Source organism: Pituophis catenifer, unplaced genomic scaffold, assembly GCF_029215685.1.
Source record: "Pituophis catenifer annectens isolate HBS135680 unplaced genomic scaffold, rPitCat1.0.hap2 SCAF_12, whole genome shotgun sequence".
In the NCBI taxonomy this organism is placed as follows: Eukaryota; Metazoa; Chordata; class Lepidosauria; order Squamata; family Colubridae; genus Pituophis; species Pituophis catenifer.
In genome coordinates, this window is record NW_027256892.1 from 1,595,985 (window position 1) to 1,622,684 (window position 26,700).

Here is a 26,700-nt window from a genome sequence, read left to right on the forward strand (position 1 = left end):
TCCTCCTCCTCTTCTCCATCCCCCTCCCCACGCCTTTAACCAGGCAAGCCAACCGGAGTTCCCTCCACCACCACCCGTGGGAGGGGTGATTTGCGTGTCCGGGGGCAGAGCGAGCTGAGAGCAACCTACCGGCGCGCCTCCGAGGAGAGGCAGCAAGTGAAGCTCCGAGGGAGAAAGCAGCAGCAGCAGCAGCGGCGGCGGCCAGGCGAGGCAAGACAAGGCAAGGCAAGGCGGGGCAGAGGAAGGCGGGGAGAGAAGCGATGGCTCACGGCTGACCGCATCCGCGCCGGCTCGGCTCCGAATAGCTCGCTTGCTCGCTCGCCCACCCGCCCGCCCGCCCGGCCTCTCCATCTTGGAAGCGCTTCCCCCCCGATGGCGTTCAGCACCTCCTGGCAGCTGCTCTCGCCCGTCCAGTGGGCCAAGTGGACCTGGTCGGCCGTGCGAGGCGGAGGACCCCCGGACCCCGAGCGGGATGCCTTGGACGCCGACGGGGAGAGGGGCCCGGCCGAGGAAGAAGAGGAGGAGGAGGAGGAGGAGGAAGACAACACGGCGGCGCAGGCGGAGACCAAGTCGCTGAGTCTCAGGCAAGTCGGAGCAGCTGTCCTTTGGGGGTGGGGGGGGGTCTTTTCACACGTTCCGCCAAGGCAGACACGTGTCAGTCGAGAGGGGGGGTCGCTGGATGGGGCTGGGGACGCTTTGCAAGCGGAGAGGCGCTGCCCTTTGGGGGGGGGTCTTTTCACACGTTCCGCCAAGGCAGACACGAGTCGGGCTCGCGTGTCAGTCGAGGGGGGGGTCGCTGGATGGGGCTGGGGACGCTTTGCAAGCGGAGAGGCGCTGCCCTTGGGGGTGGGTCTTTTCACACGTTCCGCCAAGGCAGACACGAGTCGGGCTCGCGTGTCAGTCGAGGGGGGGGTCGCTGGATGGGGCTGGGGACGCTTTGCAAGCGGAGAGGCGCTGCCCTTGGGGGGGTCTTTTCACACGTTCCGCCAAGGCAGACACGAGTCGGGCTCGCGTGTCAGTCGAGAGGGGGAGTCGCTGGATGGGGCTGGGGACGCTTTGCAAGCGGAGAGGCGCTGCCCTTGGGGGGGTGTCTTTTCACACGTTCCGCCAAGGCAGACACGAGTCAGACTCGCGTGTCAGTCGAGAGCGGGGGTTGCTGGATGGGGCTGGGGACGCTTTGCAAGCGGAGAGGCGGGTTTTGCACCTCCGGGCTGCACCTGGGGATTTTTTTGGGGGGGTGGGTGGGTTCCTCGGTGCCAAACCCCTCTTTTTCAGCGGGAGAGGGGTTCACTTTACGCGTCCGGTAAAACAGAAAAAAAAAACAACTGTGAACAACCGACTGGCAAGCGGATTCACACGCGTGGGGCAAATGACACGCGTGTCTGGGCGTCTCGCCTCTTGTCTCATTCCAGGGGGAGATGGGGAGAGGCCGTTTGGCCTGCCTGGCTTTTTCTAACGCTAGCCGTTGTTGTGGGTGTACAACAGGCTAAACCACCAATGGTGGTTTAATAAGCCATCAGGATGGGGGAAACCCCAAAAGAAGCAAGTCACGATTATGGCGCAATAAGGGTGGCCTGTTCCTCCCCGAATGCTGTCTGTGTTTGCTTTCGCTTAGCCGCTAATCGTGATTTAGGGGTTGGCCGTTTCCAGCTTTAGCCGCTAATCATGATTTATGGGTTGGCCATTGGTTCAGGGACTGCCTTTATTTTAACTCTTGCCACATCTGGATATCGGCCTCCAAGCCTTGTTGGGGCCGTGAATGTGTCACCAAATGACACATTCATTTGCTGGGATTGAAGCGCATCAGGGTTACCAAATGTGGCTCTGGGCATCCCCCAAATATTTTATTTATTTATTTATTTATTTATTTATTGGTTCGATTTATATGCCGCCCTTCTCCGGAGACTCAGGGCGGCTTACAATGCGTTAAGCAATAGCCTTCATCCTTTTGTATATACCTGCTTAGTAGGGCTTTCGGCCCCCCATAAGTGGTGTTCTTTTTTATACAAAGTCAGCTTATTGCCCCCACAATCTGGGTCCTCATCCTGGGACCCTCCTACAGCCTTGACATTTTCCTGGTCTGTTTTATCTTGAGGTTCAGTTGCTGACTCAAGAGGCCGAAGCCACAGTGGGACTTGCTGTCTCTTTCAGAGGGTGGTGGGTGTTTCCCCTCAACCTTCCTTGCCCTAATCAGAACAGCTGCCTCGGCAGTTCTAGATGATGGGACACAAACACACACTATACACACACATTGGTGCATCCAGGCTGCCACGTAATCTCCGAAACGGCTTTAATTGAGTCCAGAAGTAAATTCTAGAGAGAAGTGACTGTTTGTCTCCCGTGTGCCCTCTGCTCCTACGATCTGCCAATGGGTCGGAGCCAAACTTTTTGCCTTTTCGACATCGTCGTTTTGGGGATGAGGGGTGTGACCCAGAGAGTTGATTCCTCGATCCGTCATTAACCATCTCTGGTCATCTAGAACACGATGCAATTAGCGTCAAGAGCAGGGGTGAAATGCTTCCGGTTCGGACCAGATTGCCCGATCTGGTAGCGATGGCCGCGGGTGGTTCAGAGAACTGGTAGCAAATATCCCTGCCCCTCCCCGCCATGCCCAGCTGAGCCGCGCAATCATCAGGCTTTTTTTAATTTTTAAAAACATTTTTTCTATAACCTCCTCGGCCAAAAAAAAATGCTTTTAAAAGTAAAAAAAAAAGCCTCTGCCGATCAGGCAACTCAGCTGGGATTGCCAGAGGCTTTTAAAAGCATTTTTTTTTTACAAAATTTTTTTTGTAAATGAGCATAGGAGCCCCATACTAATCTGTGTATGTTAACCCTTCAATGCGCCTTGTATCATATAAATACAGCAACTGGTATGGCTTACTAGTATTGTTGTGTTTTTCAAGATTCGTGTATTGTTCAAATGTTTATCAGGTTGATTCATTGTTGCTGCACAGCCTGCACCGATTTTGTTGGAAGTGCCAATAAAATAAATATGTGTTTAATTTTAGCGACCATTTACATTTTTATTCCTGTGAGTAGTTGTCATAGGGGACCCAGTACACTGCTTTGCCCAGGGCCCATAATGCTGTTAAGACAGCCCTGGCTTAGTTAATGTCCATTGGAATAGCGTGTTCATGCGTAACTAGATCCTGAGAGATGGAAAGCTGAATGCAGAGTCGAATCAAATGTGGGTTGTTTTTTTTTGAGGGGGGGGTGGATTTATTTATCTTATAGCCAGAGGTGGGTTTCAGCAGGTTCTGACCAGTTCTGGAGAACCGGTAGCGGAAATTTTGAGTAGTTCGGAGAACCGGTAGTAAAAATTCTGAGTGGCCCCGCCCCCATCTATTCTCTGCCTCCCAAGTCCCAGCTGATTGGGAGGAAATGGGGATTTTGCAGTAACCTTCCCCTGGAGTGGGGAGGGAATGGAGATTTTACAGTATCCTTCCCCTGCCACGCCCACCAAGCCACACCCACCAAGCCACACCCACAGAACCCGTAGTAAAAGTTTTTGAAACCGACCACTGCTTATAGCTCAGTGGGATCTTCTAGGACTCCTGATAGCTAGCAAATATAATATACTATATAGAATGTCCACAGTAGATATTATAAGTAAAATATAAGTTCAAAACCGAAACCCCAAACCAGCGTCAAAATGAAACCCAGATGGCAAGCGCTCATAGTATCACTATAGTGGTGAAGAACTCCATCTTCGGCATCTTTCCAAATAAATACATTTTTTTTTTTTTAGGGTGGCATTTTGATCTCGGCTGTACGGTTATTTCAAAGAGCAGATTTTGTCCCAGAGAAGAAGCAACCTCCTTGTTTTGACCTCCTAGCTTTTTGGAAGTGACTAGTGACTCTGACTAGGTGGCTCAGTGGCTAAGACGCTGAGTTTGTCGGTCAGAAAGGTCGGCAGTTCGGCGGTTTGAATCCCTAGTACAGGTCTCCTGCGTGAGCAGAGGGTTGGACTAGATGTCCTCTAAGGTCCCTTCCAACTCCGTTACTGTTACTTTTACTCCTATAAGTGGGATACGTCTGATAGTTTCTCCTGGGACAATTAAATTGGTTGTCTTGATTCAAGTAAAAAGGTAAAGGCAGGGTGGATAAAAATCAATGATTTTTTTTAAAAAAATCAAAAAAATCAGATTTTTTTTATTTAAATCGGATTTTTTGATATAAATCAGATTTTTTTGATTTTTATCGAATTTATTTTAATAAAAAACTTTTGGGGTAAAAATCTATCATAAGATAGTTTTCTATTTAAGATACATAAATAATTTAGTTTATTCAGCATGAAATGGAGCTTAGTTATGTAGCGTGAGGCTGTATATTCTGCAACACTGGGACTATCGGTGAGTCAACAGTGGGTCAAAGGAGTAGCAGAGATGACAGTTGCTCTTTAAAAATTATGATTTAAATCGAGTTGATTTAAATAAAGTCTTTTTACTAGTGATTTAAATCATGATTTAAATTGTGATTTAAATCAACTTGATTTAAATCAAATCCACCCTGGGTAAAAGTAAAAGTTCCCCTTGCACATACATGCTAATCGTTCCCAACTCTAGGGAGCGGTGCTCATCTCCATTTCAAAGCCGAAGAGCCAGCGCTGTCCGAAGACGTCTCCGTGGTCATGTGGCCGGCATGACTTAATGCCAAAGGCGCACGGAACGCTGTTACCTTCCCACCAAAGGTGGTCCCTATTTTTCTACTTGCATTTTTTACCTGCTTTCGAACTGCTAGGTTGACAGAAGCTGGGACAAGTAACGGGAGCTCACCCCATTACGCGGCACTAGGGATTTGAACCGCTGAACTGCCGACCTTTCAATCAACAAGCTCAGTGTCTTAACCACTGAGCCACCGCCTCCCTCTTTGATTCAAGTAGAAGAATGTGATTCTGTGTATAGCTCAGTGCCAAGTCCGACTGGGCTGTAATGGTTCATAGCGGCCTTTTGAACGGCACCTGGGAATTAATTAGAAGCCAGTGGAATGTGCTTCTGGTGAGCTATTATAAATGAAGTTCACGGCCTCCAGTAGCATCCACAGGGAGGACGATGGTTAATAATGGGATGAAGCATGCACTGGAGGTGGGGGGGATTTAATTGCTTTTTGCTGCTCTGGTCCTGAGAAAATTAGCTTTCTGAAGGAGCCAAAAGAACAACCACAGCGAAGGAAATACACAGCTGTGAATGCTGCTACAATTCTGCTGTTCAAACAGGCAAAATACAAAAAGCCACAAATTTGCTCACACCCTTTAACTGATTAACAGAGTTGGAAGGGACCTTGGAGGTCATCTAGTCCAACCCCCTGCCCAAGCAGGAGACCCTACACCGTTTCTGACAGGTGGCAGTCCAGTCTCTTCTTGAAAGCTTCCAAGGATGAAGCTCCCACAACTTCTGAAGGCAACTTCTGTTCCATGGGTTGATTGTTCTCACGGTCAAAAAATTTCTCCTTATTTCCAGGTTGAATCTCTCCTTGATCAGTTTCCATCCATTATTCCTTGTCTGGCCTTCGGATGCTTTGGAGAATAGCTTGATCCCCACTTCTCTGTGGCAGCCCCTCAAATATTGGAAGACTGCTATCATGTCTCCCCTGGTCCTTCACTGGTCTTTTATTTTTTTATTTTTTTTGCTTTTAAAAACAAACTTTATTCAATATAAAAAGATAAAAAATTATACAAAACGTTCTTAGCTCTAAAAAAGAAAATACAATTCTAAATTACATATATACTAAAACTAATAAACAGGATTATCTCTCTCTAATATTTAAACATATGAATATATATACATACATTAACCTTAATTTCTTAATGACGGTGTATATTTGTTACCTTTAATTTCTTACTGTATTTGACTTTAGTGGTCTTTTTAAAAAAATAGATGAAACTCAATTGAAATGACTAAACATTGTTTAAATTTGTAAACCGGCCAAATACTCTCTGTTCAAAGAAAATACATTGTATGTTTGTATGTGTGTTTGTCTAAAAAAATTAAAAAAAACTTTTTATATATATAAAAAAATATTGGAAAACTGCTATCATGTGTCCCCTGGTCCTTCTCTTCACTAGGCTAGCCATGCCCAGTTCCTGCAACTGTTCTTCTTATGTTTTAGCCTCCAGTCCCCTCATCATCTCTGTTGCTTAGATTGCTCTTGGTTATTCCTTGTTTTCCAACACAGAGCCCATGAGAAACCATGTGCCTGATATTTCTCTTGTTTCCAACCTGCCCGCATTTGGATTTGTTAGATTATTTAAAATAAAAACCAATAGAAAGACGCATGCATATTCTGGAGCAAAGCACCCACCTTCAGCATTATCTGAATTTCCTACAAGTGCCAATGAACCCATGTTAATACCGTGTTTTCCCGAAAATATTTTTTTTGAACCCTGAAATAAGTGTTTGGCCTTATTTTCGGGGAGGTCTTTATTATTTTCGGGTGCATGGAGCAAGATGGGGCTCCTCTTGTAGTCTTACCTGATTTCCAGTTCTGCGTTTAAATATTTTCGGGGAGGGGTTATTTTTGGGGGGGAGGCTTATTTTAGCGCATGCGCTCAAAAGCCCGATTGGGTTTATTATCAGGGGGTGTCTTATTTTCAGGGAAACAGGGTATCTCAGGGGCATATTTAAAGTTGGGTCACTCCAGTTCAGTGCTCTGTTTGAAAGGGTGCCCAGGCGGGGAAAAAAGGGACAGGTATGTTAAGGTGATAGCTAATACCTGAAAGGCAGTGTCATTGGAGGAAGGCATTACAGGGTATCCACAACTATGCAATCAAACCTTTTTTATATGCATCACAAGTATGGGTGCATTTTATTTTTTGAAACCCCTCTTGCAAAAAACGGTTCTTGATAACAAGCTTGAAAAGTTGTTTGATTGGTTGAAGGAAATAATGTTGTTTTTTTCTTCCCTCTCCTCTCCTTCCTCCCTTGGCAGTTCGGATTCAGAAGGCAATTTTGGGACTCCAGAGGCAGAGACGCCAATCCACTCCTTGGGGAAAGAATTGGAAGAGCTGGATCTGGAACTGGAAGTCGGGCCCCAAGGTAAAGCCACTGCTGAGGCTTACTTTTCCTTCCTTCGTTGAAAATGCACAGTGCATCCTGTTTCTCTTGCTAGTACTTTTGTGTGTGTGTGTGTGTGTGTGGCTCATCATTTGGCTCTGTGCATGGTCTAATAGGGACGAAGCTGTGTGTTCATCATATTTTAGCACAACCTTCTGGTAATTCGAGCGGTGCATAGATCGGGGTGGGGGTGGGGGGGGGGTTCCTATCATATTTTGCTGTGGATGTGCTCCACGAAAGAAAGCTAGGTAACCAGATGGACTTAGGTTCAGGGAATGTCCTTGCAGAAGTGTGAAATGCCGTTGGAGGCGGAGTAAGTCCAGTTCGCTGAAAATTGCAGTTTCTATTAATAATAAAAACAAGAAAGCAAATTGCTCGCCCTTCAGAGCTAGAAACCTTTGATAAACAGACCGTAGCTTTTTACGAAGCTTGGAACCTCAAGTGTTTATTATGTTATGTTGGATTTTCAGATTCCAGATCAATGGCGGTTTGAGTTGTGTTTATATATTTAGGCGTTTGGGTTCTCCCTTCTATAGCAGGAGTTGCCAACCTTGGCAACTTTAAGCCTGGCGGACTTCAACTCCCAGAATTCCCCAGCCAGCTTTATTCCTAGGGAAGCTTCGGGGTGCACACAGATGTTATTCCTCTGGGTCAGTGGTGAAATCTAAAATTTGTTACTACTGGTTCTGTGGGCATGGCTTGGTGGGGGAGTAATGTGACTGGGTGGGTGTGGCCAATTTTTTTTTTTTTACTTTTAAAACCATTTTTTCTACAACCTCTTCGGCGAAGAGGTTGTAAAAAAAGGCTTTCAAAAGGCTCTGACGATCCCAGCTGAGTTGCTGGGATCGTCAGCTGGGATCGTCAGAGGCATTTAAAAGAAAAATAGGGCTTTTTTTTTCTTTTAAATGCCTCTGACGATCCCAGCTGAGTTTTAAAAAAGCCTCTGCCGATCAGGCAACTCATCTTGGATCGTCAGAGGCATTTAAAAGAAAAAAAGGTTTTTTTTTCTTTTAAATGCCTCTGACGATCCCAGCTGAGTTTTTTAAAAAGCCTCTGCCGATCAGGCAACTCAGCTTGGATCGTCAGAGGCATTTAAAAGAAAAAAAGGGCTTTTTTCTTTTAAATGCCTCTGACGATCCCAGCTGAGTTTTTTAAAAAGCCTCTGCCGATCAGGCAACTCAGCTTGGATCGTCAGAGGCATTTAAAAGAAAAAAAAAGGGTTTTTTCTTTTAAAAGCCTTTGACGATCCCAGCTGAGCCCCGCAATCATCAGAGGCTTTTTTTTTTTAGTTTTAAAAGCATTTTTTCGGCCGAAGAGGTTGTAGAAAAAATGCTTTTAAAAGTAAAAAAAAGAGCCTCTGATTATTGTGCAGCTCAGCTGGGCATGGGGGGGTGGGCAGGAATTTTTGCTACCGGTTCTCCGAACCACCCACCTCCATCGCTACCGGATCGGGCGATCCGGTCCGAGCCGGGAGCATTTCACCCCCTGCTCTGGGTGTATATATGTGTGAAGATCAGAAAAACGGAGCTAGGAAAGACTGACATTCCTTTGCATTCTGCCGACAAAGTCGCCCTTCGTTTCGATGCAGGTCACGTGCGGTAGACTGGTTTTCATTGGGATAAACACACCTCGCACAGTCTAGGCGAGCTGGGGAGAGAGGATTGTGCGTGTCTCGAACGTGACAGCTCCCTTTGTCATTGTGGAGGAAGCGGATCTTTGCGGCTTTTTGCGCTTAAGCAAAACAACCAGGCGGTTCTGGGGAGATCTTTATTTAGCTCCTACAGTTGCTGCAGGAGGGTTACAACATCCAGGCCCTTGCCGGGGGTTCCAGTATCGCCCTTCTACAATTTGCATCTTATGGAATTCTCCTTTCGCGCCCCTAAATCCTCCTCTCTCCCCCTCCCCTCCTCCGTCCTCTTGCCTTTGTAAGCGTGAAATTTGTATTACAAAGAGAAAAACAGCGGGGATCTCACTGCTGAATTTGAGGCTCTGCAGAGCTATAAATTAAGACTGTGGCGTTGAAAAAAAAAATTCTGGCAGAATCAAAGGGCAAACCATTTCCCTATTTTATTTTATTATTATTTTTTGCCACTACAAGATGCAGTAAACCTCTGTATTTTGTAAAAGGGAAAGGAGGGGGGTGCTTCCCCTTTTTTTAATGTGTGCCTGGCCATCTCCTGATCAGTCTTCTGAAAAGATCAAGGGCATTATGAGTGCAAAATCCTGCCATGTGAATCCGTCACAGTCTAAGGGACTGAACAAAAGCTTTGCAATGCAAGTAGCAAAGATTAAGAAGAAGCTTGCCAAACAATTCAGATTAGAGCTGGAAGGGACCTTGGAGGTCTTCTAGTCCAGCGATCACCAACTGGTGGTCCGTGGACCACTGGTGGTCCGCGAGAAAATCTTGGTGGCCCGCAGAAAAATTATTTGCATTTTTTATATTGCACTAAATCAGGGGTCCTTAAACTACGGCCCCTGGGACGGATACGTGCAATGAACGTTTGTGTCGCTGCAGAGAGTCTCCCCCTTTGAGGTCTTTGTATGTGGGTCGGAGTATACATAAAAGATACGTTCATCAAGAATCATAAGGTACAGCACTTAATGATAGTCATAGGGAAACAGTCAATTTAAATCTTAAGGATACCAGCAACAAGGTTACAGTCATACAGTCATAAGTGGGAAGAGATGGGTGATAGGAACAATGAGAAGATTATTAGTAGTGCAGACTTAGTGAATAGTTTGACAGTGTTGAGGGAATTCTTTGTTTAGCAGAGCGATGGCGTTCGGGAAAAAAACGTCCTTGTGTCTAGTTGTTCTGGTGTGCAGTGCCCTATAGCGTTGTTTTGAGGATAGGAGTTGAAACAATTTACGTCCAGGATGCGAGGGATCTGTAAATATTTTTACAGCCCTCGTTTTGACTCGTGCAGTAGACAGGTCCTCAGTGGAAGATGTAGGGGAAAAATAGCTTTCAGCTTGGAGGTGTTCAATTAATTATTTTTTTTATATATAATTGGCATCCTTCATGCTGTAGCTTGCAATCTTCCACATTTCTAGCAGCTGCTTCTTGGAAAAGCTGTTTATTTTCTGTTATCTGATGCCTGCAGAATTCTATGGCACGCCTGGGATTGATTCTCCGCAGCGTTCATTTTTCCTGGAAAAACAGCCATTTCTTAAAAACAATACAGGTAGTCCTCAACATACAACAATTCATTTAGTGACCGAAGGTACAGTGGCACTGAAAAAAAAGTGACTTATGACAATTTTTCACGCTTACGACCATTGTGATATCGCCGTGGCCACAGGATCAAAATTCAGAGGCTTGGCAACCGACTCATATTTATGACGGTTGCAGTGTCCCGGGGTCACATGATCCCCTTTTGCGACCTCCTGAGGAGCAAAGTCAAGGGGGAAGCCAGACTCACTGAACAACCGTGCTGCTAGCTGAACATCTGTACGGATTCACTTAACAACTGCGGCAAGGAAGGTCGTAAAATGGGGCGAAACTCACTTAACAAATGTCTCGCTTAGCAACGGAAATTTGGGGCTTCAGGAGGCTGTGAGTTCGATCCTAGGTAGAGGCAAATATTTCTCTCTCGGGACGCAATGAGAATATATCTGCTGAACAAAACTCCGCCTTGGCAACAGGAAAGGCATCCGGCCAATAAACACTCAGCTGCGTTCCGGACTCCACCCCGCAAGTGGTCGTTAAAAGAAGATGAGTTGTGGTCGTAAGTCGAGGACTACCTTGTCCTTAAAATCCTGGGAATGCAGCACTTTTCCTGGAGTGCCTCAATTGCATTCTTGCTTTGGGGATAAAACTTTAGGTGGCTCATGCTGAGAGAAAGCAGTTTTAATGGGTGATTTAATCTGGCTCTTGCTTGAAATTCTAATGGTGAGGCTTTGAGCCTGAGGAAGAGGCTGATCAGTGAAGGCAGCCCCAGGAAAGGCTCTTTTTCTGCTTCATTTTCATCTCAGCAGGCGGTTTGAGGCTAAAAAGAAGGGACAAAGTGCTGACACTGTCAGAAGGGACGGGAGCTTCCCGAATCTGCCCTTTATTTTGCAAGACAGTTCATTCAGGAATAACCCAAAAGGTGCTTTTTTCTCAAGGGGCAGCTGGACTTTCTTGCTTTTTTCTTTTGAAGAGGTTTCACTTCTCATCCAAGAAGCTTCTTCAGCTCAGACCGGATGGTGGGGAATGGAAGGATTTATATTCCTTGAAGACAGCTGGACAATTGCATCCTTTTAGACAGACACGGACTTTAGAGGATAATTAGAATTGCAGAAAAAACAATGGCTACCAACCTGCCTTCCATGGAGGACCTGTATACTGCACGAGTCAAAAAGAGGGCTGGGAAAAGATTTACAGACCCCTCGTATCCTGGATGTAAATTGTTTCAACTCCTAACCTCAAAATGATACTATAGAGCACTGCACACCAGTGCACACAAGAGCCTTGGTGGCGCAGCAGACTAAAGCGCTGTTAAGTAACACCAGCTGCCTGCAATTACTGCAAGTTCAAATCTCACCAGGCTCAAGGTTGATTCAGCCTTCCATCCTTTCGAGGTAGGTAAAATGAGGACCCGGTTTGTGGGGGCAATAAGCTGACTTTGTATAAAAAAAGAACACCGTTTGTGGCGGCCCGAAAGCCCTACTAAACAGGTATATACAAAAGTATGAAGGCTATTGCTAAACGCATTGTAAGCCACCCTGAGTCTCCGGAAAAGGGCGGCATATAAATCGAACCAATAGATAGATAGATAGATAGATAGATAGATAGATAGATAGATAGATAGATAGATAGATAGATTAATAATAATAATAATAATAATAATAATAATAATAATAATAATAATAATAATAAACAAACAAACAAACTAGACGCAAGAACAGTTTTTCCCCGAACGCCATCACTCTGCTAAACAAATAATTCCCTCAACACTGTCAAACTATTTACTAAGTCTGCACTACTATTAATCTTCTCATCGTTCCCACCACCCATCTCCTCCCACTTAGGACTGTATGACTGTAATTTAGTTGCTGGTATCCTTACGATTTATATTGGTATTGTTTCCTGATTGCTTATTTGTACCCTATGACTATCATTAAGTGTTGTACCTTATGATTCTTGATGAACTTATCTTTTCTTTTATGTACACTGAGAGCGTATGCACCAAAGACAAATTCCTTGTGTGTCCAATCACACTTGGCCAATAAAGAATTGAATTCTATTCTATTCTATTCTATTCTATTCTATTCTATTCTATTCTATTCTATTCTACTTTACTTTTACTTTTTACTTTTTACTTTTTACTTTTTACTTTTTACTTTTTACTTTTTACTTTTTACTTTTTACTTTTTACTTTTTACTTTTTACTTTTTACTTTTATTTGATTTGTATACTTTTCAGGCATATAATAGATGGGTCTAGTATTCTTAAAATTTTAGACAAAATCCATCAAATGTACCTTTGAAGACATTCAATGGAGGCCTCTTCTAACTCTTTCATGATCACTTGATGTTTAAAAATAAACTTCTGCAAATGGAGCTTCGGTTTAGCTTTGGAACACTTTGGAGTGGCTTTCTGGTGAGTCAGATTTGGTTGTCTCTAAGTCAATTCGGCCTATAGTTTGCCTCAACCAACAGAAGCTTTCCAGAAAGTTCTGCTCTCAAACGGTGCTATTCCAGCTTCTCTCTCACTCTCAGAATTTTCAAGGCAGAATATTTACAGGAAAAGCAGATGATTGTTTTTAACAATTTGGCACTTCCTCTGTAGTCTGTTTTGTTTTCGTTTTTGGCTTCTAAGGCACATGACCATATGAACAGGCTCCTCCTGTTCCTTTTCCTCTCTGCTGTCTGCCTCTGGAGCTCCGGAGTCCGTACATCGCTCCCAGATGGCCCTGGCCCCATCTCTGCCACCGACGCAGAGCCCTTGTCTGGGCCTTCCCCTGACTCCAGGACTGGCCCATTGTCCTCCCCAGCCTCCTCACTGTCCGACTACGCTGCCAGGTCCGCAGGCTGCTGGCGGAAAACTACATGTACGGGGGCCATGGGAGGGGCAGGGGGGTACACATGCACGGGGGGCAGGGTGTGTGTGTGTGGGGCTGTGTGCACATGGGGGATAGGGTGTGTGCGGGGGGCACACATGCGGGACCACATGCGCAGGGGCCATGCATGCATTGCATTTTGGGGGTTTGCTCACGCGCATGCCTGCGCATTCGCCCATGCCCGCGCTTTGGGCACTCGGTCTGGAAAAGCTTAGCCATCACTGCTGTAGGCTGTAGCATCTTCTTTGACCGCAGGAGGTGAACTAAGTGTGCTGCCAATAATGATGTGGGCTCCTCTCCAAATTCTTTCTCTCTCTCTCTCTCTCTCTCCTCCCCCAATTGTCCCTGCTCAGAAAAATGATGCCAAGGCAATTTGCTTGCACCGTGTAAGCAATTTTGGCTAGGTTGATTCACACTATTGCAGCAAGTCTGGGAAAGTCATAGATTGGACGATAGATCTGCAGAGGAAGCCAGGAGGCTGAACAGAAATGATTCCAAGTGCCGAAGACTCGCTCGGTTTTTTTCCCCTCAACGTTTGGCAGCTGCAACCACCTGCTTGAATTTCGAATTTCTTGGCAACTGCGGGAGAAATAGCCATTTATTTAAAAGAGGCCAAACGAGATCCGTATTTGTTTCGCTCATTCGATGCTGATGGCTCATTCCAAGGGGAGGCTTACGTGGGAGAACTTTCTGGTGGCTTATTTCTCATTATCATGCCCAGGATGATAAAGGTGGGTTTCAGCAGGTTCTGACCCGTTCTGGAGAACCGGTAGCGGAAATTTTGAGTAGTTCGGAGACTGGTAGTAAACCAGTAGTAAACCAGTAGTAAAAATTCTGACTGGCCCCACCCCCATCTATTCTCTGCCTCCCAAGTCCCAGCTGATTGAGAGGAAATGGGGATTTTGCAGTATCCTCCCCCTAGAGTGGGTTGGGAATGGAGATTTTACAGTATCCTTCCCCTGCCACGCCCACCAAGCCACACCCACAGAACCGGTAGTAAAAAAAATTTGAAACCCACCACTGCCTGGATACCAAAACGTCTTGGCTTTATCCTGGGTTCTGCATGTATACAGATACAACATGGTAAGTCGGTAAACAAGAGGCACAGCTATGAAGATTAGTGAGCAAACGCCACCAATGGAACCAGCACCTACTGAAGTTTGGAAAAAGTAACTTTGAGTTTGGAAGTCAAAGTGCAAAGAACAACTATTAAGATGATTAAAGGCCTGGAGACTAAAACATATGAAGAACAGTTGCAGGAATTGGGTATGGCTAGTCTAGAGAAAAGAAGGACTAGGGATGACATGATAGCAGTGTTCCAGTATTTGAGGGGCTGCCACAAAGAAGAGGGGGTCAATTATTTTTCAAAGCACCAGAAGGCAGGACAAGAAACAAGGGATGGAAACTAATCAAGGAGAGAAGCAACCTGGAATTAAGGAAAAACTTCCTAACAGTGACAACAATTAACCAGTGGAACGTGTTGCCTTCAGAAGTTGTGGGTGCTTCATCGCTGGAGGTTTTTAAGAAGAGACGGTCTGAAATGATATAGGGACACCTGCTTGAGCAGGAGGTTGGATTAAGAGACCTCCAAGGTTTCTATCAGCTCTATTCTGATTGATTGAAGTTCAGTTCAGTTCTAAACAAACTTGCTCAGTTCCCAGAAAGCAAAGGATTTGTCTGCATTTCGTGCAGACAAAAACACACCATTTTATGCGAGTTGCCTGCTGCCAATGAGCTGAAACGCTACAGAAGCACTAACTAGGACATGCTTTCATCGAACGAATACCTCTCGCTGGTTAGGTTTTCTCGAAGTTTATTTGATTGCAAGCCAAGCAGAGCCACGTAAAAGTAAGGTGGGTGAGGTGGCTGTAAAACAAAATAGACAAATAAAACAAGAGAAAATGCCACTCCGTAGGGATTTGATAAATTGCTTCTGAATCTGTTAAGGATATTCTTGGCTCATAACCGATGTTATGGGTTATTGAGCAGAGTACCCCTTGAGTATGCACATGAAAACAGCTGAGAGTGTTTATGAATAATCACAGTTAACATACAGACACACTGAGTTGTGGTAGTCTTTTACTTTTAGGAAAAAGTAAAGCAAAGTCCAATAACAATCCAGGTCATACACAGATAAGGCGATAGTTAAAATATCAATCCAGGGATATTCCAAGTACAAAGTCTTCTTACCAGTTGTTGTAGTCATTACACAATAAAACAGTTCTTGAGTTTCAAACAGAAACAAGTTCAATATTAAAACATTCAATAAATAATAGAAAGCAACAAGTAGCAATGATCAAACAGTGGTCATGCAGAGAGAACAGGTAGAGAGTAAGCAGATAAAATGGTGTAGTGTTCACAAGCCATGATTTAGGCTTCCCCTTAAGTACATTGGCTACAGAGCTTAGCCAATCAGGATACAGGATGATGCAATACAGTCTTAAAGCAATATACCTTTTGACTGCAAACATATATTGATAGTTTATATATTGCCTGACCAACTAGTTAGACAATTTATTGATTTATTTATTTGGCAGTATTTATATGTAGAATAGCAATTTCCTAACAGCCATTTCCTTTAAAGAACATTTCCTACCAGCCATTTAAAGAGTGGCATGTCCCTTTGATTTTTAAAACCTTTTTCATGGATTAGTTATGCAATTTGAATGCAGCTGATTCTGATGCTGAATGCAAGAAGGATGTTCGGCCATTAAAAAGAATAATCTTGATATGGTTCCATAAACACTTAACTAAGAATTTTTCCAGAGGTGGGTTTTACTATCCAGTTGCTCAGACTTGCTTACAGATGACCAGGGACTTTTGCAAAAGACATCAAGGGAGGAATTGTGAAAACTCATCTATTTTCACTATCAGGGATGATTCTCAGCCTGGTCATCACTTCTTTACCCTCCTACCATCGGGAAGGAGATATAGAAGTATAGTCAGCCGCACAAACAGGCTGAAGGACAGTTTTTATCCATGGGCTGCCAGACTCCTGAATGAGAAATAACATCATAACTACGTAGTATGATGGACTGCAGGGCCGGCGCAATGTGTAACGTGTTCACAGTAGTGCAATAGGACTGGGTGTTTTGTTAATATGATTTATTGGGTTAGGGATTTTCTGTCTTCACTGTGAGTTGTATTGTGTTAGGGGGTGTGTGCACTGAGGGAGCTCAACCAATCTCATTGTACATATGTTGTGCCCTGACAATAAAGATTTGAATTGAATCTTCCTTTCTCAAACATTCATTGGGGGTGGGTGGGAAGCAACTGATGTGGGAAAAGGCAGAAGGTTTAGAAATGAACAGGAATTATTTTCTGGATTATTATCATTCAGAGTATGGTGAGAACGCAGCAGAAAAGAAGTAAACATATACACACAATCCACATAATTATATACTGTACAAAATTTCTACAGATTATGGCAGTGGCCTCATAATTGTATATCCAGATTCAGCTATACCGGCATTGCTTCATGCAAATCATCTAGGGAACCAGAGACAAAGAAAAGTGCATAAAATCAAATTTTCCAGATTGAAATAATTCCATAGGTATGGTGGGAACTGATCGTGAGATGCTAATGTATACTGGAGTAGCAGAAGTGGACAACCGAGGTGATTTCTACTTTTTAATAACCAATTTGCAATGGTTTTCATACATTTCCATGTGTACATTCACAATCTATTCTCTGCACATAACATTCAATTCATTGCCATCATGCCTGCTGGTCTCTCTCTTGGTAGCTACCAGCCTTCCTACCTCGCTATGTTTTTAAGATTACTTTTATTTATTTTTTTACAAGCTCTGCTAAGTGGCGAAAAAGCATTCTTTTTATTTCTAAGAATGGCCCCGTAGGTGTCCTTAAAAATCATAATAGTGAATGCCCGCAGACTAGTTCTTTATGTTTGAATTTGCTCCTCTGTTTTGAACAAAAGAAAGAGCGATACCAACCATCCAGAAGAGCCGACTCTGTTGAAAGTTGGATGATCTGAAATGCTATACAATGCCAACTTTTCCTATTCGGAGGGAGAAAATCTCTTTTTCTGCCTTCCTTTGTTTTTGGCGTGAATGCAAATCCATTATTCTGTATCAGATGACTAGTAGAATTGACGTTGGTGCAGTAACAGTTCTGAATTTGTCTGTTCTCAGTAGAACACCATTCAATACTTCCAGACTGACTTTTATGGACAGATTGAAACAGAAGGTGGATGACACTGTATTAATGCAACATTAGATGAAATGCATGTTGTTGCTAGTTTGCAAAGTAGTGTCCGACCCATTGCGACCCCATGGACAATGTTCCTCCAGGCCTTCCTGTCCTCTACCATCCTCTGGAATCCATTTAATCTCACGCCGACTGCTTCAGTGACTCCATCCAGCCACCTCATTCTGTCATCCCCTTCTTCTTTTGCCCTCCATAGTTCCCAGCATTAGGCTCTTCTCCAGGGAGTCCTTCCTTCTCATTAGGTGGCCAAAGTATTTGAGTTTCATCTTCAGGATCTGGCCTTCTAAAGAGCAGTCAGGGTTGATCTCCACTAGGACTGACCAGTTGGATCACCTTGCAGTCCAAGGGACTCGCAGGAGTCTTCTCCAGCACCAGAGTTCAAAGGCCTCCATTCTTTGGCGCTCAGCCTTCCTTATGGTCCAGCTTTCACAGCCAGACATTGCAACTGGGAAAACCATGCATTAGATAAAAGCAAATAATATGGACACTTGTTTTGGTGTGCAAGGCAAGGATTAAGGGTGAAGCCATTATGATGGGTCTACACGCATGAACCAGCTATTAGATTTTGGGAAGGAAGAACAGTATAGGTAGTCCTCTTATGGCCACAATTGAGCCTAGAATTTCTGTTGCTAAGCGAGACATTTATTAAGTGAGTTTTGCCCCATTCTGTGACCTTTCTTGCCACATTTGTGAAGCAAAACACTGCAGTTGTGGAGTTAGTAACACGGTTGTTAAGTGAAACCAGCTTTCTCATTGATTTTGCTCGTCCGGTCACAAACAGGGATCACGTGACCCTGGGACATTGCAGCCGTCATAAATAGAGTCAGTTGCCAAGCGTCTGAAGTTTGTTCACATGTCTGTAGGGAATGCTGCAATAAGTGTGAAAATGGCCAGAAGTCTCTCTTTGTCCAGGGCTGTCATAACATTGAATAGTCACGAATGAATTGTTGTCAGTCGAGGTTTACATTTGTTTTTATTCCAAAATCTTTTGTTGCCTGCAGGAGTGGGATTAAGGAAACCTCGCACGAAATATTTCTGCTTTATTGCTGTGTCATGAACAAGTTTTTCTGGTCTTTCAAAAGCTAAATGCCAGAATATTTCAGGAATGGCCCCTCCTCCTCTTGCTCCTTGCTGATTCCCTGTAGAAGATCTCTCCTTCTCTCTCTCTCTCTCTGGGGAAGAGAGGGTTATAAGACTGCATGGGAATTTAAAGTATGCAGCCAACTCCCTGCCTTTCTGAGTCTGCTGTCCTAGGAGGTGGTTTTTTTTTTTCCTCTTCCTTTTTTCTAATAAAGGAGATGAAGTTTTTGGAGGTTGGCAAAGCCAGGCATGAATAGGTCCTCAAACAATAACAGGGCAACTTTTTAGGACAGATCTGGGATGCTGAACATACGTTGCAGATAATTCCAGACAATAATTTATCCATCCAGTCCTCCCGTCTGGACTATTGTAACTCTCTCTACATGGGGCTCCCCTTGAGGAGCACCCAGAGGCTCCAACTGGCGCAGAGTGTGGCCGCGCGGGTGGTGATGGGAGCGACATGGCGCTCCCATGTAACACCTCTCCTGCGCGAGCTATACTGGCTCCCGGTGGTCTTCCGAGTGCGCTTCAAGGTTTTGGTTATCACCTTTAGAGCGCTCCATGGCTTAGGACCTGGTTATCTACGGGACCGCCTGCTACCACCAATAGCCTCCCACCAACCAGTACGCTCCCATAGAGAGGGGCTCCTCCGGGTGCCGTCGGCCAAACAATGTCGACTGGCAGCCCCCAGGGGGAGAGCCTTCTCTGTGGGGGCACCTACTATCTGGAACGAGCTCCCCCCGGAGATACGGAGGATCCCGGATCTGTGTACCTTCCGTTGCACGCTCAAGACTTTCCTATTTCATCAAGCCAGCCTGACCTAAGTCTTTCCCCTTTTAAATGGAAATTTTAAATCTGGTTTTAAATTATTGGGGTTTTAAATTTGTTCAGCCAAATTATTTAATTCGTTTTAATCTATTTTAAATTTTGTATTTATATGTTTTATTTTATGGCTGTTCACCACCCTGAGTCCTTCGGGAGTAGGGCAGTATACAAATTCAATAAAATAAAAATAAAATAAAATAAAATAAATACTGGACATGCCCATTTCCAAATGCTGTCACAGCATTTCAGTGCACTGGATGGTAAGCCAGCGTGGTGTTCTTGGTTGTGATTTTTTTTCTAGCCCCCCCCCAAAGGATCTTTTCTGCCCTCCTTCTTTTTTTCAAAAAAATATATTTTTTTTAATTTTTACTATATAAAGAAAGAGCAACAGTTTCAATGTCTATATAAACAGTGTGTTGTCTGGTTACAGTTAGTTTGAGCGATAGTCATCATCATCATGTTCATTAGTAGTGATCATATAATAACATTATTTTCTCAACATAACAATAATAAATTGTTAATACTAAATCATATTAATAATAAACATATAATAAATCCTTATGGTAAAATTAATCCTTCTCTTATAATTTCTTTTTTAAAATAATTTTTATTAAACAGTTTTTTTAAAAAAAAAACAAAGAAAGACATTTTTACAATTTTCTTCTTTTCAACATTTTTGCATCAGTAAACATTTCTTACGTATCCATTTTTCTCCCTTACTTCAATTTACCATGGATACATATGATTTGATTCTAATATTGATTTACATACATAAAGATAACAATGTACTCAATTTCAATCATACATTCTGTGTCCATTCCATTTCCACTTGTTTGTTACTACATTTCAACTCCTATATCTTCCTCATTTACTCTTTCCTTGCCCTTTATCCCTCTCCTCTAACCATTCATACCATATCATATAGTATTCTGTTTCCTCCTTTTCTTGTACTTCTTTTTTTTTTTTTAATTTGATTTATATGCCGCCCTTCTCCGGAGACTCAGGGCGGCTTACAATGCGTTAAGCAATAGCCTTCATTCTTTTGTATATTTATACAAAGTCAGCTTATTGCCCCCACAAACTGGGTCCTCATTTCACCTACCTTAGAAAGGATGGAAGGCTGAGTCAACCTTGAGCCTTGGAGAGATTCGAACCAGCAGAAATTGCAGGCAGCTGTGTTAATAACAGGGTGCGTATACCACTGCACTATCCAGGCTCTTTTGTGAGCTTGTCCATCTCTGTGCACTTTTCTAATCAGATTTCCTTCCGTTGGTGTATTATTATTTTTCCAATTTTGTGCATATATTTATTTATTTATTTATATTTAAATTTATATACCGCCCTTCTCCCGAAAGACTCAGGGTGGTGAGCAGCCAAAGGTAAAAAACATAAAAATACAAAAATTTAAAAGCAATTTAAAATATATTAAACAATTTGGCCCAACAATTTAAATACCCCCATTTAAAATTAAAATTAAACAGTTAGAAAAGTTAGGCCAGCCTGGCTTGTTGAAATAAAAAAGTCTTGAGGGCCCGATGGAAAGTACGTAGATCCGGAATCATCCGTATCTCCGGGGGGAGCTCGTTCCAGAGGGCAGGTGCTCCCACAGAGAAAGCTCTCCCCCTGGGGGCCGCCAGTTGACATTGTTTGACCGACGGCACCCCGAGGATTATTATTAAATAATAATATATTATTCTTGCCGCTGTTGTAATATGTATAATTAAATATTGTATTTATTTATTTATTTATTTTGGTCATATATCCCTGGAAGTATTCCTAACAAAAATATTTCTGGCTTCATCTCTATATGTTGTATGGTTATCTCTTCTAAATATATTCTTACTTTACTCCAATATTGTTTTATCTTGGGGCACATCCACCACATAGATAAAATTTTCTTATAAATGTTCTGATTTCTGTTTCTGTTATTTAACCATTGATAAAACGAATCCCATGTTTCAAAATATTCTGTATTATCTTCCTTCTCTTTAATTTCAAGTGTTTAATCTATCCACTTCTGCACATTCTAGTATTTTTTTTTATTATCTTCTCATCTGTAGAGATCTCCACACCTTTCCAATGTTGTGCAATATAAGGAAAAAGTACACAACCACGACTCTACAATCTCTGTCTACCTACAGATTTTGTAGGTTTTCCATTTGTGGAGCATCTTTTGAGCCTCTAGAGAGGCTCCTCATGAATGGTTTAATAGTCTTTCATACTAGAGAAGTTAGAAGTACATCGTGGAACTGGATGGTGGGTTTTTCCATATCTACAATTCTGTTTCTGTTATTTCTTTCACCTTCTAACTACCGGGTGGTATCCTCTCGGCAGCTATGGACATAAGAGTGGTGCGCAGAGGAATAAAAGTAAAGATAAAGGTTCCCCTCGCAGATATGTGCTAGTCGTTCCTGACTCTAGGGGGCGGTGCTCATCTCCGTTTCAAAGCCGAAAAGCCAGCGCTGTCTGAAGACATCTCCGTGGTCATGTGGCCAGCATGACTAAACGCCAAAGGCGCCCGGAACGCTGTTCCCTTCCCACCAAAGGTGATCCCTATTTTTCTACTTGCATTTTTTACGTGCTTTCGAATTCCTAGGTTGGCAGAAGCTGGGACAAGTAACGGGAGCTTACCCCGTTACGCGGCGCTGGGGATTCGAACCGCTGAACTGCCGACCTTTCTGATCGAGAAGCTCAGCGTCTTAGCCACTGTGCCACCACATCCCTTTTTGCGCAGAGGAATACTTTCACATAAGGGTGATGTTATAGGACATTATTGCACCAGGCTGGAAAGCGAAAGACTGTGAGTTCTAGTCTTGCTTTAGCCATGAAAGTCAGCTGAGTAACCTTGGCTCATGTCATTCTCTCTCAGCCCAACCCTACTCCCAGAGTTGTTGTGTTGGAGAGCATAATAGGAGGAAGATGTGCTGGGCATGTCCACCACCTTGAGTTAATTGTCAAAAAAGGCAGGATATAAATAAATAAGGCATCTTTTGAAATGAGAATGAAACTAGATGTTGATTGTTTACAGGCTGGGATCTGCAGAAGAAGAGCAGGCAGAACCGGTGGGGTGGAGTTAAACATGTCATCAGTTTAGAGTCCTTGCATTGCCACAAGAGACCCAAACCCAGCCTCCCTTGAATTCCGTTGACCCTCACCTAGCGCTAATTTTGTGCTGACTGTTAGTTGGCCAGATTCTTGTGTGTAGGCTTCAATAAATCATTTATGCTGCAACCTGCACGAATGGGTCTGATTCTTTGCCTCTGATGTCAGCTTCACTTTTCACTCAATGAAGAACCATCTTAGAAACTACAAAGTTAGATGGGCCAGGGAGTGTGGAAGGCCTTGAGGAGATGCCCTTGAAGATATTGGTGTGTACAGACTGTGTAGTTTCTCTTGCACTTAGTAGAACTATAATTCTGCTGCTAACAGTTGTCCTTTCTCCAGTTTTACTCAAGGGATCCTGTTTTGCCTTACCCCATCAAAACAGGAAGAGAAATATGGCAAGAGTGTGCTAGTTTTCCCAAGATGAGCTTCACAGCTGCCATTTCAATGGCATGTTGGAGATATATCTCCAAAGGGATGGGTGAAGTAAGATGGAAAGTACATGGGATTGGATTCCATTACTATTTAAATTGCATTAAAATGATTCTAGTGAAGAGAAGGACCAGGGGAGACATGATAGCAGTCTTCCAATATTTGAGGGGCTGCCACAGAGAGGAAGGGATCAAGCTATTTTCCAAAGCCCCCGAAGGCCAGACAAGGAATAATGGATGGAAACGGATCAAGGAGAGATTCAACCTAGAAATAAAGGAGAAATTTTCTGACGGTGAGAGCAATCAACCCATGGAACAAAAGTTGCCTTCAGAAGTTGTGGGAGCTTCATCCCTGGAAGCTTTCAAGAAGAGGCTGGACTGCCATTTGTCAGAAATGGTGAGGATCTCCTGCTTGGGCGGGGAAGTTGGACTAAATGACCTACAGGGTCCCTTCAAATTGTCAATCTGTTAAATCTGCAAGATTGTAGCTAGGATGGCTCCCATCCATGTTTGTGTGCTGTCTAATCATGGCACAGTTTGCTAGGAACCTCTGAAGACCTTTGGGAGCTCCATCCCAGAGTTGGTGCGTGGAACCTGGAGGCGCGACGATCCCGTTGTGGACCCTTGCAATAGTCATGCTGCAGGGTACCTCGCTAAAATGGGTTACGTAACTACTTTTCATTTGTGAGACGAGATGGTTGGAGTTGCTCGGCCTTTGGGTGTTGCCAAGGGCCTGTCAGCTTGCCCTTGACAGATTTATTTGGGCACCTGCTTGGATGCTACACGCCCCGGGAGAGGAATGGAAGAGGCAGAACAGCTTGCTGGGGTTGACAGGTGTTTTCCTGTAGCTCTGAAAGGGGCTCAGCATTCCAGAACTTTGACACACCCTTCATAATCACACAGGAGATCTTCTTTACCTCCTCGCCCCAGCCTTAAATCTAAAAATAAATTAAAAAAAAAAGCTTGGGAAAAAATAGTGAGGATTGGAAGCGGTCCAAGCAGGTTCTAAAAACAGGCCGTAATCCAGAAGTTGTCATGCTTTCCTTGGTGCAGGAAACCACTCCTTTGTGGTCACAATAGCATAAAAGCTGATCCATCTTAAACATAGTATGTATGGAGTACGGGTCCCCAACCTTTCGGACTCCAGGGACCACTAAATTCATCATTTTAAATCCCACGGACTACTAATATGATCTGCCTCATGACTGGCTGGGTGGGCGTGGCTAGGTGGTCATGTGACTGGGTGGGCGTGGCCAACTCAATGTCACTCACGTCAAGGGGTCCCTTGCCAGCCTCTACTCGCCCCTCCCCTCCCAGCCACTCCTCGCCTCCCCGCCCGGGCTCCTTGGGGGCCCAACAGGAAGCAGTTGTTGGAGCCAAGCAGTCACCACAAGAAAGAGTTGGCACAACAGTTGTTCAAATTGGAGCTGGCTGAGAAGGAGACTCAGCAGAAGCACCTCACTGAGGACTAGGAGCATAGGCTTTCCAAGCAGAGGGAAGACCTGCGGGAGTGCAAGGCCAGGTACCAGCACTTGGAGGCTCAGCTGGCTGAGATGGTCAGAGAATTCCAGGCCATGATGCAGTCCCACTGGAACAAAGCCCTCCGACTCTTTGCCACCAGTAGCACTTCCCTCCAGCCTTCCCCAAAGCCCCACACCAGGAGGCTGAAGCAGAACCCAAGTCGGAATTTCTTCCCCCTCTGACTGACACAAAAAGACCCCGAAGGGGGAGACTCTCTGCAGCAACACAAACGTTCATTGCACGTATCTGTCCCAGGGGCCGTAGTTTGAGGACCCCCAATTTAGTGCAACATAAAAAAACGCAAATAATTTTTCTGTGGACCACCAAAAGTTTCTCACGGACCACCAGTGGTCCATGGAGAACCAGTTGGTGACCGCTGGTATGGAGTCTTCAACACCCCCCCCCCAAAAAAAAAGGTTTTTATCAGAAGTTTTGAACTACTACTTTATTTTAGGAATTCTGGCTCAGAATTCTTTCATCTGGTACCTTCAAGGTAGGATGGACTTTGACTGTCATACAACAATTCATATTTTCACCAGGTTGAAGAATTGCTTCTGTAGATACTTTGGAAGAGCTCCATTGGCTGTACTAATATGCTCACACACGTTTTTTAAACCCAAATCTGAGAAACCAAACTCATCTTCTTTTCCCTGATAGCAAATTAAAATTAAATATGAGTTGAAAGCGAGGTTAAGGGAAACGCTGTAGCAAATGAAGGTGAACTTCAAAAGGAAAACATTGTTTTTAATGGTTGATTTTAAAATGTAATTTAAAAAAAAAAAATCTGCAGTGAAACATTGAACTGGTTTTCCTTGACGCAATCCAGAACATTTCATAACATTTCAATGTTATGAAAGTTGAACTTGTGTGTTTAAGCATCTATTTCTTAACATCCTGCTATGCAGAGATAATTGAAACAAGGAGAGTTCAAGATTTGACTTGCTGCAATATTATTGGGATTAAAGAAAGCACTTAAAACCCGGTTATCTCAACAGGTTTTTGAGAGGGATTTTCCTTGCATCAGAATATATATAATTATATGGGATTATGATTCCTTGACATAGGAATAGAGTATTTTATGATGAATATCATTTATTGTTGGCTATTTTTGCTGTTTTAATTTTGTTTACGTACTATAATAAGTTGCTCAGTGCTGATTGACAATTCGAAAAGCACGTAAGAATTAAGTTTTTACTTGATAAAACTTTTTAATAATAATAAAAAAAAGAATCAAGTTTTTATCCGACACAGTTTCTTCACCACACCAGTTTTCACGAGACTCCTTAGATGATATGCTATAGTCTCACTTTCGGACTTTTTGTGTTCATATGAGTTTGTGCACCTTGTGTAGGAGGGAAATCACTGCCTCACACAAGACAGAGGAGAAGCATAGATTCAGTAAAGGGATGATGTAAAATCTTTGTGACATTTTGATTGAATGTGGATAGGATTGGGACTATCTGTGTAGCATTTTTGGATTCAGATGGAAAAAGGCGTGGAAAACATCTTAAAATCCAGAAAGCTTTTCTAGAGATCGCTCTGCAGCCCCATAGGGCAGCAGAGAATCCATAGAACATAGAATATTAAGAGTTGGAAGGAACCTTGGAGGTCTTCTGGTCCAGCCCTCTACTCAAGCAGAATACCCTAGACCAAGGGTCTCCAACCTTGGCAACTTTAAGACTTGTGGACTTCCAACTCCCAGAATTCCTGGAATTATGGGAGTTGAAGTCCACAAGTCTTAAAGTTACCAAGGTTGGAGACCTCTGCCCTAGACCTGGGATGTCAAACTTGATTTCATTGAGGGCTGCATCAGGATTGTGTTGATGTCAGCACTTCAAGCTGCATTTCCTCTAGTGCTGACATAAGAAGGAGAAGCGGAGGCGTCTGGAAAGGGACGTTTGACTTTTCACCTACTTATTTTCCCTGGAGATAATATCCCCTAGGAGATGGGATGGGAGGGGGGAAATTCCTTTGAGCTGTAGGAGTAGATTAGGGGTAGAGTGACTTGGAAGATGGCCAATGAGTGCAGGGGAGTGGGGAACGGAAAGGGAGGGTTTTGGGTCTGGAAGTCAGTGTTGGCTACGATGGAGTCGGATTTAGAATGTCGTGCTTAATAAATGGGAGTTTTTTTTCATCAAAGACTTTGTTTGAAATGCAATTTATTTGAGACCTCGAAACCTGACAGTTTAATCTCAGGGGGAGGCAGGGAGAGCGTGGACAGGGGGGTTGTGGACAACATGACGTCACTCATGTCAGAGGCGCCTGTGGTAGCTCAAGTGCTCTGCCAGCGAAAACAGATTCCCAAGCTCCATTTTCAGCTGCGACAGCCTCCTACAACCCTCTGCCAGCAAAAACGGAGCTCGGGGGGGGGGCATTTGTGGCCCTCCCGAACTCTGTTTTCAGCTGGGATGGCATCC

The 26,700-nt window shown here is 43.9% G+C and overlaps 2 protein-coding genes across 2 annotated transcripts in view; both read left to right on the top strand.

Annotated features, from left to right (window-relative positions):
* Window positions 1-372: 372 nt before the first annotated feature.
* Window positions 373-13,529, top strand: LOC139323028 (transforming acidic coiled-coil-containing protein 1-like). The gene is made up of 3 exons (XM_070952215.1): window positions 373-584; window positions 6,928-7,034; window positions 13,450-13,529. Exons 1-3 carry the CDS (start codon window positions 373-375, stop codon window positions 13,455-13,457), a joined length of 327 nt encoding a protein of 108 aa, XP_070808316.1. The 3' UTR covers window positions 13,458-13,529.
* A 10,786-nt stretch (window positions 13,530-24,315) lies between these two features.
* The window catches only part of LOC139323282 (transforming acidic coiled-coil-containing protein 1-like), a 31,506-nt gene continuing 29,121 nt past the window's right edge, over window positions 24,316-26,700 (top strand). Inside the window, exon 1 of the mRNA XM_070952587.1 lies at window positions 24,316-24,442. Within this exon, the coding sequence (XP_070808688.1) occupies window positions 24,316-24,442 (127 nt within the window). The remainder of the gene's footprint in view (window positions 24,443-26,700) is intronic.

Coding starts and splice junctions, on each gene's coding strand:
- LOC139323028 (XM_070952215.1), top strand. CDS start 373: ATGGCGTTCAGCACCTCCTGGCAGCTGCTCTCGCCCGTCCAGTGGGCC. Junction 585..6,927: donor ACCAAGTCGCTGAGTCTCAG/GCAAGTCGGAGC, acceptor CTCCCTTGGCAG/TTCGGATTCAGAAGGCAATT.